Source organism: Symphalangus syndactylus, chromosome 9, assembly GCF_028878055.3.
Source record: "Symphalangus syndactylus isolate Jambi chromosome 9, NHGRI_mSymSyn1-v2.1_pri, whole genome shotgun sequence".
Classification (NCBI taxonomy): Eukaryota; Metazoa; Chordata; class Mammalia; order Primates; family Hylobatidae; genus Symphalangus; species Symphalangus syndactylus.
Window position 1 is genome coordinate 41,613,374 of NC_072431.2, and position 14,988 is coordinate 41,628,361.

General features: G+C 39.2%; 1 protein-coding gene across 3 annotated transcripts in view; it reads left to right on the forward strand.

The window, feature by feature from the left end:
- Positions 1-14,988, forward strand: part of LOC129489445 (CD302 antigen) — a 149,458-nt gene that overhangs the window by 132,665 nt on the left and 1,805 nt on the right. For all 3 annotated transcript variants that reach the window (XM_055292001.2, XM_055292000.2, XM_063645983.1), the window contains 3 exons: positions 39-155; positions 6,998-7,171; positions 9,215-9,241. In XM_055292001.2, the coding sequence (XP_055147976.1) occupies positions 39-155; positions 6,998-7,171; positions 9,215-9,241 (318 nt within the window). The remainder of the gene's footprint in view (positions 1-38; positions 156-6,997; positions 7,172-9,214; positions 9,242-14,988) is intronic.

Sequence of the window (14,988 nt, forward strand, 5' to 3'; positions counted from 1 at the left end):
GGAATATGCTGACTTTTTTCTCTTCAAAATAATTTCAGGAGCGGACATGATAAGCATACATAATGAAGAAGAAAATGCTTTTATACTGGATACTTTGAAAAAGCAATGGAAAGGCCCAGATGATATCCTACTAGGCATGTTTTATGACACAGATGGTAAGTGATATTTACCTCGCGGGACATGACTTTGTTCTTCTTTTTTTAATGTAGTAAAACTGACGGCTCTTCAATTCTCTAGTTCAAGTTGATGATTCCTGTGGCCTCCAGGTGTTAAATTTTCAGTGTGCACCTATGATCATACCACAGCTTGTATCTGCATAGCTCAATGAGTTACCCAGATGAAGGCCACAGTTGATTCTTGTCTGGATTAAAATGTGGGTCTAAGGCTCAGTATTTTTGTAATATAGCATGATCATAAAAGTTAGTATTAGTGTCTGCGACTAATAGGCTAAGGATAGACTAAATTATCACGGTTCTGTTATATAAACGTATTTATCATCACTGTAGACAAATATAAAGTACATATGTAAACATTTTCAAATGAAATGAAATTACTAAGGTTAGTGCTAATATTTAACTATTTTTCTTGACTTTTTTCCCATGAGAATATTATACATGTATATATTTTTGTGAAAATTGGATCATTTTCAGAAACCTCTTAAATCGATAGCTTTTGATGATTTGGCTGTACACAGGATATATTCCTCCTTCTAATTTTAATCCTACAACCAAAAGTTTAGACCAGACATACCTTAGTAACTTTCCACCTTTAATCCTACACCCTTTTTCGCTTGAACACCTTTTTTTTTTTTTTTTTTTTTTTTTATTATACTTTAGGTTTTAGGGTACATGTGCACAATGTGCAGGTTTGTTACATATGTATCCATGTGCCATGTTGATTTCCTGCACCCATTAACTCGTCATGTAGCATTAGGTACATCTCTTAATGCTGTCCCTCCCCCCTCCCCCCACCCCACAACAGTCCCTGGAGGGTGATGTTCCCCTTCCTGTGCCCATGAGTTCTCATTGTTCAATTCCCACCTATGAGTGAGAACATGCAGTGTTTGGTTTTTTGTCCTTGCGATAGTTTACTGAGAATGATGTTTTCCAGTTTCATCCATGTCCCTACAAAGGACATGAACTCATCATTTTTTATGGCTGCATAGTATTCCATGGTGTATATGTGCCACATTTTCTTAATCCAGTCTGTCGTTGTTGGACATTTGGGTTGGTTCCAACTCTTTGCTATTGTGAATAAACATACGTGTGCATGTGTCTTTATAGCAGCACGATTTATAGTCCTTTGGGTATATACCCAGTAATGGGATGGCTGGGTCAAATGGTATTTCTAGTTCTAGATCCCTGAGGAATCGCCACACTGACTTCCACAATGGTTGAACTAGTTTACAGTCCCACCAACAGTGTAAAAGTGTTCCTATTTCTCCACATCCTCTCCAGCACCTGTTGTTTCCTGATTTTTTAATGATGGCCATTCTAACTGGTGTGAGATGGTATCTCACTGTGGTTTTGATTTGCATTTCTCTGATGGCCAGTGATGATGAGCATTTCTTCATGTGTTTTTTGGATGCATAAATGTCTTCTTTTGAGAAGTGTCTCTTCATGTCCTTTGCCCACTTTTTGATGGGGTTGTTTGTTTTTTTCTTGTAAATTTGTTTCAGTTCATTGTAGATTCTGGATATTAGCCCTTTGTCAGATGAGTAGGTTGCAAAAATTTTCTCCCATTCTGTAGGTTGCTTGTTCACTCTGATGGTAGTTTCTTTTGCTGTGCAGAAGCTCTTTAGTTTAATTAGATCCCATTTGTCAATTTTGGCTTTTGTTGCCATTGCTTTTGGTGTTTTAGACATGAAGTCCTTGCCCACGCCTATGTACTGAATGGTATTGCCTAGGTTTTCTTGTAGGATTTTGATGGTTTTAGGTCTAACATTTAAGTCTTTAATCCATCTTGAATTAATTTTTGTATAAGGTGTAAGGAAGGGATCCAGTTTCAGCTTTCTACATATGGCTAGCCAGTTTTCCCAGCACCATTTATTAAATAGGGAATCCTTTCCCCATTCCTTGTTTTTGTCAGGTTTGTCAAAGATCAGATAGTTGTAGATATGCGGCATCATTTCTGAGGGCTCTGTTCTGTTCCATTGATCTATGTCTCTGTTGTACCAGTACCATGCTGTTTTGGCTACTATAGCTTTGTACTATAGTTTGAAGTCAGGTAGCGTGATGCCTCCAGCTTTGTTCTTTTGGCTTAGGATTGACTTGGCGATGCTGACTCTTTTTTGGTTCCATATGAACTTTAAAGTAGTTTTTTCCAATTCTGTGAAGAAAGTCATTGGTAGCTTGATGGGGATGGCATTGAATCTATAAATTACCTTGGGCAGTGTGGCCATTTTCACAATATTGATTCTTCCAACCCATGAGCATGGAATGTTCTTCCATTTGTTTGTATCCTCTTTTATTTCATTGAGCAGTGGTTTGTAGTTCTCCTTGAAGAGGTCCTTCACATCCCTTGTAAGTTGGATTCCTAGGTATTTTATTCTCTTTGAAGCAATTGTGAATGGGAGTTCACTCATGATTTGGCTCTCTGTTTGTCTGTGATTGGTGTACAAGAATGCTTGTGATTTTTGTACATTGATTTTGTATCCTGAGACTTTGCTGAAGTTGCTAATCAGCTTAAGGAGATTTTGGGCTGAGACAATGGGGTTTTCTAGATATACAATCATATCATCTGCAAACAGGGACAATTTGACTTCCTCTTTTCCTAATTGCATACCCTTTATTTCCTTCTCCTGCCTGATTGCTCTGGCCAGAACTTCCAGCACTATGTTGAATACGAGTGGTGAGAGAGGGCATCCCTGTCTTGTGCCAGTTTTCAGAGGGAATGCTTCCAGTTTTTGCCCATTCAGTATGATATTGGCTGTGGGTTTGTCATAGATAGCTCTTATTATTTTGAGATACATCCCATCAATACCTAATTTATTGAGAGTTTTTAGCATGAAGGGCTGTTGAATTTTGTCAAAGGCCTTTTCTGCATCTATTGAGATAATCATGTGGTTTTTGTCTTTGGTTCTGTTTATATGCTGGATTACATTTATTGATTTGCGTATGTTGAACCAGCCTTGCAGCCCAGGGATGAAGCCCACTTGATTATGGTGGATAAGCTTTTTGATGTGCTGCTGGATTCGCTTTGCCAGTATTTTATTGAGGATTTTTGCATCAATGTTCATCAAGGATATTGGTCTGAAATTCTCTTTTTTGGTTATGTCTCTGCCAGGCTTTGGTATCAGGACGATACTGGCTTCATAAAATGTGTTAGGGAGGATTCCCTCTTTTTCTATCAATTGGAATAGTTTCAGAAGGAATGGTACCAGTTCCTCCTTGTACCTCTGGTAGAATTCGGCTGTGAATCCATCAGGTCCTGGACTCTTTTTGGTTGGTAAGCTATTGATTATTGCCACAATTTCAGAACCTGTTATTGGTCTATTCAGAGATTCAGCTTCTTCCTGGTTTAGCCTTGGGAGGGTGTATTTGTCAAGGAATTTATCCATTTCTTCTAGATTTTCTAGTTTATTTGCATAGAGGTGTTTGTAGTATTCTCTGATGGTAGATTGTATTTCTGTGGGATCACTGGTGATATCCCCTTTTTCATTTTTTATTGCATCAATTTGATTCTTCTCTCTTTTCTTCTTTATTAGTCTTGCTAGCGGTCTATCAATTTTGTTGATCTTTTCAAAAAACCAGCTCCTGGATTCATTAATTTTTTGAAGGGTTTTTTGTGTCTCTATTTCCTTCAGTTCTGCTCTGATTTTAGTTATTTCGAGCCTTCTGCTAGCTTTTGAATGTGTTTGCTCTTGCTTTTCTAGTTCTTTTAATTGTGATGTTAGGGTGTCAATTTTGGATCTTTCCTGCTTTCTCTTGTGGGCATTTAGTGCTATAAATTTCCCTCTACACACTGCTTTGAACGTGTCCCAGAGATTCTGGTATGTTGTGTCTTTGTTCTCATTGGTTTCAAAGAACATCTTTATTTCTGCCTTCATTTCATTATGTACCCAATAGTCATTCAGGAGCAGGTTGTTCGGTTTCCATGTAGTTGAGCGGTTTTGAGTGAGTTTCTTAATCCTGAGTTCTAGTTTGATTGCACTGTGGTCTGAGAGACAGTTTGTTATAATTTCTGTTCTTTTACATTTGCTGAGGAGAGCTTTACTTCCAACTATGTGGTCAATTTTGGAATAGGTGTGGTGTGGTGCTGAAAAAAATGTGTATTCTGTTGATTTGGGGTGGAGAGTTCTGTAGATGTCTATTAGGTCCACTTTGTGCAGAGCTGAGTTCAATTCCTGGATATCCTTGTTAACTTTCTGTCTCATTGATCTGTCTAATGTTGACAGTGGGGTGTTAAAATCTCCCATTATTATTGTGTGGGAGTTTAAGTCCCTTTGTAGGTCACTCAGGACTTGCTTTATGAATCTGGGTGCTCCTTTGTTGGATGCATATATATTTAGGATAGTTAGCTCTTCTTGTTGAATTGATCCCTTTACCATTATGTAATGGCCTTCTTTGTCTCTTCTGATCTTTGTTGGTTTAAAGTCTATTTTATCAGAGACTAGGATTGCAACCCCTGCCTTTTTTTGTTTTCCAGTTGCTTGATAGATCTTCCTCCATCCCTTTATTTTGAGTCTATGTGTGTCTCTGCACGTGAGATGGGTTTCCTGAATACAGCACACTGATGGGTCCTGACTCCTTATCCAGTTTGCCAGTCTGTGTCTTTTAATTGGAGCATTTAGCCCATTTACATTTAACGTTAATATTGTTATGTGTGAATCTGATCCTGTCATTATGATGTTAGTTGGTTATTTTGCTCGTTAGTTGATGCAGTTTCTTCCTAGCCTCGATGGTCTTTACAATTTGGCATGTTTTTGCAGTGGCTGGTACTGGTTGTTCCTTTCCATGTTTAGTGCTTCGTTCAGGATCTCTTTTAGGGCAGGCCTGGTGGTGACAAAATCACTCAGCGTTTGCTTGTCTGTAAAGTATTTTATTTCTCCATCACTTATGAAGCTTAGTTTGGCTGGATATGAAATTCTGGGTTGAAAATTCTTTTCTTTAAGAATGTTCAATATCGGCCCCCACTCTCTTCTGGCTTGTAGAGTTTCTGCTGAGAGATCAGCTGTTAGTCTGATGGGCTTCCCTTTGTGGGTAACCCGACCTTTCTCTCTGGCTGCCGTTAACATTTTTTCCTTATTTCAACTTTGGTGAATCTGACAATTATGTGTCTTGGAGTTGCTCTTCTCGAGGAGTATCTTTGTGGCGTTCTCTGTATTTCCTGAATCTGAATGTTGGCCTGCCTTGCTAGATTGGGGAAGTTCTCCTGGATAATATCTTGCAGAGTGTTTTCCAACTTGGTTCCATTCTCCCCGTCATTTTCAGGTACACCAATCAGACATAGGTTTGGTCTTTTCACATAGTCCCAAATTTCTTGGAGGCTTTGTTCATTTCTCTTTATTCTTTTTTCTCTAAACTTCCCTTCTCGCTTCATTTCATTCATTTCATCTTCCATCAGCGATACCCTTTCTTCCAGTTGATCGCATCTGCTACTGAGGCTTCTGCAATCTTCGCGTAGTTCTCAAAACTTGGCTTTCAGCTCCATTAGCTCCTTTAAGCCCTTCTCTCCATTGGTTATTCTAGTTATCCATTCTTCTAATTTTTTTTCAAAGTTTTTAACCTCTTTGCTATTGTTTTGCATTTCCTCCCGTAGCTCAGAGTAGTTTGATCATCTGAAGCCTTCTTCTCTCAACTCGTCAAAGTCATCCTCCATCCAGCTTTGTTCCATTGCTGGTGAGGAACTGCGTTCCTTTGGAGGAGGAGAGGTGCTCTGCTTTTTAGAGTTTCCAGTTTTTCTGCTCTGTTTTTTCCCCATCTTTGTGGTTTTATCTACTTTTGGTCTTTGATGATGGTGATGTACAGATGGGTTTTTGGTGTGGATGTCCTTTCTGTTTGTTAGTTTTCCTTCTACCAGACAGGACCATCAGCTGCAGGTCTGTTGGAGTTTATTAGAGGTCCACTCCAGACCCTGTTTGGCTGGGTGTCAGCAGCGGTGGCTGCAGAACAGCAGATTTTCGTGAGACCACAAATACAGCTGTCTGATAGTTCCTCTGGAAGTTTTGTCTCAGAGGAGTACCCGGCCGAGTGAGGTGTCAGTCTGTCCCTACTGGGGGGGTGCCTCCCAGTTAGGCTGCTCGGGGGTGAGGGACCCACTTTAGGAGGCAGTCTGTCCGTTCTCAGATCTCCAGCTGCGTGCTGGGAGAACCACTACTCTCTTCAAAGCTGTCAGTCAGACAGGGACAGTTAAGTCTGTGGAGGTTCCTGCTGACTTTTTGTTTGTCTGTGCCCTGCCCCCAGAGGTGGAGCCTACAGAGGCAGGCAGGCCTCCTTGAGCTGTGGTGGGCTCCACCCAGTTTGAGCTTCCTGGCTGCTTTGTTTACCTAAGCAAGCCTGGGCAATGGCGGGCGCCCCTCCCCCAGCCTCGCTGCCGCCTTGCAGCTTGATCTCAGACTGCTGTGCTAGCAATCAGCGAGACTCCGTGGGCATAGAACCCTCCGAGCCAGGTACGGGACACAATCTCCTAGTGTGCCGTTTTCCAGGCCCGTTGGAAAAGTGCAGTATTAGGGTGGGACTGACCCGATATTCCAGGTGCCGTCTGTTACCCCTTTCTTTGACTAGGAAAGGGAACTCCCTGACCCCTTGTGCTTCCCGAGTGAGGCAATGCCTCGCCCTGCTTCGGCTCACGCACAGTGCGCTTCACCGACTGTCCTGCACCCACTGTTTGGCACTCCCTAGTGAGATGAAACCAGTACCTCAAACAGAAATGCAGAAATCACCCATCTTCTGTGTCGCTCAGGCTGGGAGCTGTAGACCGGAGCTGTTCCTATTCGGCCATCTTCTGAACACCTTTTAAAACTGTCATAATGTTGAAAATATTCCTTAATTGACAGATGCCAGTTTCAAGTGGTTTGATAATTCAAATATGACATTTGATAAGTGGACAGACCAAGATGATGATGAGGATTTAGTTGACACCTGTGCTTTTCTGCACATCAAGACAGGTGAATGGAAAAAAGGAAATTGTGAAGTTTCTTCTGTGGAAGGAACACTATGCAAAACAGCTAGTAAGTATGACCAAACGTGTTTTTCCATTGTAGAAGGAGCAGGGAAAGTAGGACTGGTTTTAAAATAATTTTGAGATAAGTGTGCCTCAATAAATAGAATAAGGCTAGGCACGGTGGCTCACCTGCAATCCCATCACTATGGTAGACTGAGGTGCTGGATTGCTTGAGCACAGGAGTTCAAGACCAGCTTGAGCAATATGGTGAAAACTCGTCTCTACAAAAAATACAAAAATCAGCTGGGCGTGGTGGCGTGCACCTGTGGTCTCAAGTACATGGGAGCCTGAGATGGGAGGATCAGTTGAGCCTGGGAGGTTGAGGCTGCAGTAAGCCTGGGCAACAGAGCAACACTCTGTCTCAAAAAAAAAAGAAAAAAATAGAGGGAATAAGACTTCAGAATATATTAATAGGATGGTTTGCTCTTAAGTCTCTTGGAACTCAAAGTGTAATTAATTCTCTTACATTTAGGAGGTAAGGCCAGATCACATGAAATAGGCATACTTTTATTCTATCTGCTTAGTGTTTGCAAGAGGTCGAAAATTTCTTGTTCAGAGGAATTATTATAATCTCTTTGCATGTGATTTGAGTGAGCAGAAGTGGTGAAGGGTAATCATGTATAATTGCAGAATTCTCGTGTTACTTTACAAGGAATTAGATTCTCCATCACAACATCCTTTGTTTAGGCAAACAAAAACTACATCATAGTTTATAATTTATTTGGAATTAAAAGGTTTTCTTCTGACCCATCAGAAGGTTTTTCTTGTTTTTTTTTTTTTTTTTTTTTTTTTTTTGCAATGGAGTCTCTCTCTGTCACCCAGGCTGGAGTGCGGTGGCGCGATCTTGGCTCACTGCAACCTGTGCCTCCTGGCTTCAAGCGATTCTCCTGCCTCAGCCTCCTGAGTAGCTGGGACTACAGGCACCCGCCACCACGCCTGGCTAATTTTTGTATTTTTTAGTAGAGACGGGGTTTCACTATATTGGCCAGGCTGGTCTCGAACTCCTGACCTTGTGATCTGCCCACCTCGGCCCCCCAAAGTGTTAGGATTACAGGCGTGAGCCACTGTGCCCGGCCCAGAAGGTTTTTTAATGAACAGAATTATCCTGGCCCCAAGTATTTTGATGTTATTTGTTAAAACACTACACACTTTGTTATTCTAAGTTTTAGAAAGTAAATGTTTTCTCATTAAAGAAAATTAAATTTTCAAAATGTGGGCTGGGTACAGTGGCTCATGCTTGTAATCCCAGCACTTTTTGAGGCTGAGGCAACCTGGTCAACATAGCAAGATCACCATCTCTACAAAAAAACTTTTTTTTAATGTTTCAAAATATGAATTTAGGGTGCTTAAAACATGATATAAGCAACCATTTCCCCATTTTGCATCCTTAGTATTTTCCCCTTCTACTTCAACTGTAAACCAAAACTCCACATCCTGCTCTGATTATTTCCTTTCTTTACATATGGAAGTATGTACATTTCTTTACTTGCTACAGCAGGATCCTTGACTACTATTAGTTTTACGGTGATTATCAAAATATTCGTCACAGTTTTATGGTAGCAGTATTCAACTTCAAATATTTGTTTTTTTTAAAATTGGTTCTTTTCAGGTACTACAACTCAGGGTGCCATTACATAAAGTTTTTAATTAAACTATAACTTCAAAACATCAGAAATAGTGAGTACATCCATACTAAGGTAGTTAGGGTCACAGTTGTTTAATTTTATGACATTTGTTTTCTAGACTCTCCAACCAGAATCCTCTTTTTTTCCTTACCTCATTATTGTCTTTTCCTCAAGATCCCATATTCTTTTCCACCAACCAAGCTAATGCATGTTGTTAGCCCCCTACATCTTTCTTTAAAAACTAGGTTCAAAACAGACAACAGAGACAAATAATGAGGCAAAGAAATATGGATTTTAAGCTGTGAATATATTGATATTAAGCTACTAATAAAAGGGTTTATTTTTAATGATTGTGAACGTGTTTAAAGTCAATCCTATAATAAAGCATAATTAAATTCTAATTTTTATTTTCTTTTGTATTTTAGTCCCATACAAAAGGAAATATTTATCAGGTAAGTAATGATTTGGTTTTTAAATTTTTCCCACAATTAAAACTATATCAAAATTCTGGCATATTAAAATACTATTACATATCCCTTTTTAAAATTATGTAATATAAAGTAGAACAATTTTTATAAGAATGTAGAAAGTTCTCTTAGTAATAAGACTTGACATTTTAAATATATTCTACAATATGTAGTTTTGTCTGGCTTCTTTTACTCGGGAATTTTTTTTAGATTCATCTGTGTTGTGCACATTCACTGAATTTTTTCCCTAAGCTTCATAATACTTTATAAATATATATTGTCCATTCTCTTGTTTATGGATATTTGGATCACTTCTAGTTTCAAACTAATTTGAATAGAGCTGCCTATGAACATTCTCATACATCTTCTTTTGGACCTATGTTCTCATTTTCTTTGAGTATATTCTAGAAAGTAGAAAGCTGGGTCATAGGGCAAGTATATATATTTAGATTTATTAGAAACCACCAAATAATTTTTCAAAATGCCTAAATCATGTTACTACTGGCAGCGTGTCCAAGTTCCATTTGCTCCATGTTCATCCCATGATGGTATTGTCAATTTCTTTATTTTTAGCCATTCAGATCAGGTGTGTAGTGATCTTCTTGTGGCTTTAATTTTCATTTACCTGATAATGATGTTGAGCACCTTTCAGATGATTATTCATTTGTATATCTTTTGTGAAAAGGCTTTTACCCATCTGTGGAGTGCAGTGGTGTGAGCTTGACTCACTGCAGTCTCGACCTCCTGGGCTCAAGTGATTCTTCCACCTCAGCCTCCCAAGTAGCTGGGACTACATGTGTGGGCTGCCATGCCCAGCTAACTTTTTCTGTACAGATGGAGTTTCACCATGTTACCCAGGCTAGTCTCAAACTCCTGGGTTCAAACGATCCACCCACCTGAGCCTCCCAAAGTGCTGAGATTATAGGTGTTGGGCCGCCATGCCCAGTCACCCATATATTTTTTTGAGTTGCCTTTATTTTTGGTAGGAATTTTTAAAACAAATTTTGTTTCTTTAAATTTGGATATGGGCCGGGCTAAATAATACAAAACTTAGCCGGGTGCCTGTAATCCCAGCTACTTGGGAGGCTGAGGCAGGGAGAGTTGCATGAACCTGGGAGGCGGAAGTTGCAGTGAGCCGAGATCACACCACTGCCCTCCAGCCTCAGTGACAGAGTGACTCCATCTCATAAAAAAAAAAAAAAAAAAAAAAAATTGGATATGAGTCTTTTTCTGTTTGGGGGTTACTACGATAGAACTATGACAGAGGAGAAGAAAAGAAGTGTTGAGTTTGTGTGGAATGAGGATGGAATTACATCCTCATTCATCTATAGGAAGAAGACAATAAATAACAAGCGTTAGTGTGGATATGCAGCAATTGGAACTTTTGTGGTGGGAATGTAAAATGGTGCAGCCTCTGTGAAAAAGTGTGGTGGTTCTTCAAAAAAATTAAAAGAATTACCATATGATCCAGCAATTCCACTTTTGAGTATGTATCGCAAATAACTGCAAGCAAGGACTCTTTAATATCCGTACACCCATCTGTTTGATATTTGTGTATCTATGTTCATAGCATCATTTGCCATAGCCAAAAGGTGGAAGCAACCCAAGTGTCCACTGATGAAGGGATAAACAAAATGTAATCTGCACATACAATTGAGTATCGTTTAGCCTTAGAAGAAAATTCTGACATGTGCTACAACATGCATAAACCTGAAGGACATTAGGCTAAACAAAATAAGCCAGTCACAGGCCGGGCACAGTGGCTCACGCCTGTAATCCCAGCACTTTGGGAGGCTGAGACCGGTGGATCACCTGAGGTCAGGAGTTTGAGACCAGCCTGGCCAACATGGCGAAATCCCGACTCTACTTAAAAAAAAAAAAAAAAGCAGAAACCCGGAGGCAGAGGCTGCAGTGAGCCGAGATCGCTCCACTGCACTCCAGCCTGGGCGACACAGAGCAAGCCTCCATCTAAAACAAAACAAACAAACAAACAAACAAACGAAAAAGAAAAAAGAAAAATAAGCCAGTCATAAAAGGCCAAGTTCTGTATAATTCTTACCTACAGTATGAGGTACCTAAAGTAGTCAACCTCACCAAGAAACTCTTTGCCAAGGGTTAGGTCAGGAAGAAATGGGAGTTTAATAGGTACAGTTTCCATTTTACAAAATGAGTTGTTCTGTGGATGGTGGTGATGTAGCACAACTAAGTGAATGTACTAATGCTACTGCTCACCTAAGATGGTATTTGTTACATGTATTTCTTTAAATTACATTTTAAAAAAATCAAGTAGCAGAAGCATGTCATTTAGACATGGAGATAAACAGCTGAAACAACAGGAGTAGTTAACTTTAAGGAATGGATGTCCAGGTGAGGAGTAGTGGAGCAGGAGCACAGTATTTTCACTACGTATCTTCTAGAACTATGACTTTTAAGCTATGTAAATGTATTACTTTGGAAAAAATAAAGATACACGGAAGTTGGAACATTTAGAAAAAAATAGGTCTGTGGCTTCAAAAACACGAATAGTTCAAAGATCTGGCAACATATGGTCTTCAGACTACAAGAAAAGTAATCTCTGAATTCATTATATGTATGCATGTATATATGTGTATGTAAATCTATATTAAATATGTGTGTATAGTGAGTAAATACTATGTGTCAGACTTTCTCCTAAAGTTAGACATTGAAGACAGAGCAATGAACAAAACAAAAACCTCTGCTGTCAAGCATACATTCTAGTGGGAAGGGTAAAACAAAAATATGTGAGATGGTGACATATCCTATACGGAAAACAGGCAGATAAGGATTGAATTCCAGTGCAAGAAGGGAGGTGTTGTACTTTATTTTTATTTTTAGTACAGTGGCCAGGGAAGGCCTCATTTGATAAGGCCATGATTTTGCAAAATGAAGACCTAAAGTCAAAGTGAAAGCCTGTCATGTAGATAGGGATTAGGTTTAGTCTGACTTTAAGGAGTAACAGTAGAGAACATGGAGTTGAAGCAGCAAGGAAACCACCCAACAATTAGATATAGTGCCATCTTGGCTAACAGGGAGTTCCCCTTCATACCAAGTGTAAGCTGGAAGACTCCCTTGGGAAGAATACTTTCAACAGAATTAAGGTGTCCATAGTCGGATGCACCAGTGTGGCAAGCAGACAGGAAAGGTCAAGTTAGTCCAAGCTGGGTTCAGCAAAGGTTACTGGAGAGGATGCAGGAGTTAAATCTTCAAGGATAAGTAGACATCAGGCAGGAGACAGAGGACAGGTTATCTGAGGTGACAAATCAGGACCAAGGTGAAGGGTTGAATTTTTACTGTCACTTACTAAATGGACTTGGGCAAGTCATTTAAACCCTGTGCCTCAGAATTAAATGCACACAGTTGGCACTCAAACTAACCTGAGGCTACAGCTCAACAAAATGTTTCATATAGTTTTTGAGGTGGATTATGTATAGTTCGGGCCTCAGATGATCAGTGTTAGAACTAGGGCATTAAGGTAGCAGTCAGATAAATAGGAAACAGAAGAAAAATGTGTAGTCTTCATAATTAATAGAGAGGAAGTCTATAAATTTCCAGATTGGATGACTGGACAGTGGCTATTTATTTGCAGGAATTCAGGTTAGAAGAGATTTGGGAGTAAAGTGGGGCTACACACACATATTTATCTATGGATTTACATAAAAGACTTGAATGGTTGAGATCAACCATGGAAAGCTTTGAGTCCACAAAGATGACTAGGAAGCAGTCGTGTGAAAAATAGGAGAGAGCAGTCAGGGAAGCCAAATGAGCAGGAGATAACTTCAAGGCTGGACGGCTAACAATCTAGTTGCCTCAGGATGAACTAAACATCCACGTGTTTAAGCATGTAGTCATGAAGAGATCATTGGTGACCTTTGCCACGGAATTTCTGAAGAAATGTTGAGAAAATGGATTAAATGGGCTTAAGAAATGACAAAGATGTGAAAGCTTGTTTCAGTGTTTGCTCAGTTTCCTCAAGTAAGGAACATTGTTAGGCTAAAAAGTATTTTTCCTAAATTGTTGCTTTAAAAAAAGTAGGATTTCATGGTAAATAGCTATTATACGCTGTCAAGCAAGCAACGGACTTTTCCTTTAATTAATGAGGTAGATAATAGACTTCCTAATGTAAAACTATCCTAACCTCCAAATATAAACTACACAGTTTTAATACACTGCTCATCAGTTGCCTTGACAATTGACTTTGTCATACATTTTAGTAGTATGCAGCTAGCTAACTCAAACCCCTGGAGGCAACTTTGGCTAAAGGTCACTTGCAGAATGTGAAAATAAAAGCAGCATATATACTTACTGTGTCTTGCTCATCTTGGATGCTGTCCAGTTCTTAGGATACCAGGTCTTTTAAAGCTCTGTCATAGTCTGTAAATATTTCTCAATTACTATGATCTTTCAGACTTTTCCATATTACTATCATGTAATTCCTATTTAAAGTAGATGCTACTGATTATGAAGCTATTGTACAATCATTAGTAGACTGAAATAAAGTGTGTTCACATTGGTAAAGTTAAGGTTCTACACTGAAAATGGACTATGTTAATTTTAATAAAACTACGGGGCTGGGCACGGTGGCCAACACCTGTAATCCCAGCACTTTGGGAGGCCAAGGAGGGCAGATCACTTGAGGCCAGGGGTTTCAGACCAACCTGGGCAACATGGCAAAACTGTCTCTACTAAAAATACAAAAATTAGCTGAACATCATGGCGTGCGCCTGTAATCTCAGCTACCCGGGCTGACACGAGAATCCCTGGCACCCAGAAGGTGGAGGTTGCCGTAGCCAAAAACTATGGAAGAACCCCATTTGAACTCAGTTTACAGAATTCTTGGCTTTCATTTTAATGTCTTTAATAATACCACCACCAAATCCACCCTCACACCTTACCAAATCTTTAATACCAAGTTTTATTTCAGGATTAAAAAGGTAATTCACTTGTGGCCATTTCCTCACTCCTCCCAAAAAATCCTGTCAATATTTGAAAAATATCAATGGCTCTTCCTCACTTTAACAAATAATTTGGCCAAATTTCTCTCACGAATCTTAAATTCTTCCTGGTCTCATTTTAACAAGCACCAGTTGAAATAATGGGTATTATGAATATATTTAATAATAAAAAAATCTGTCAAAATAATTCTGAAAAATTTTCATTCTTTAGAATTACTATACATAATACAAGTACCTGCCCAAAAGTATTTTCATCCTCCTAAACCAAGTTATTTTCCTCAATTTATTAAACTGGATTCTTATAGAAAGATTACAAGGGTTTGAATAGGCAAGAACTGCAAAGTTATGCATACTTACAGAAATTTAGGGAAACACACAAAGAATGAATGAATGCAGACACACAAAACAAGGTACTTTTACTGCAGATCTTGGTGTTTTTTCAGTTAAACAAATCATCTTAAATCCCCAAAGCCAGGTGAACCATTAAACCTCAATAATGTAACACATTATCTAAATACTAGAATTCCTAAAGGGAACAGTAGGTCTGAATTTTTAGTCTTAGATCAGAAAGTAAAGCGAAGGAAAACAAACTGGAGCATGGTATACTTGGGTGATTTCCACTTTGGGATCTTCAGTAGAGTGGAGAAGTGCACAACTTCCTAGAAAATTTGAGTACTATTCTTCAGGCTAAGAAATAGAAATCTTGTTAGTAGCAAATGTGAAATTTTTGGTTTTCTCATCAGTGTGAGAAATTCTCAA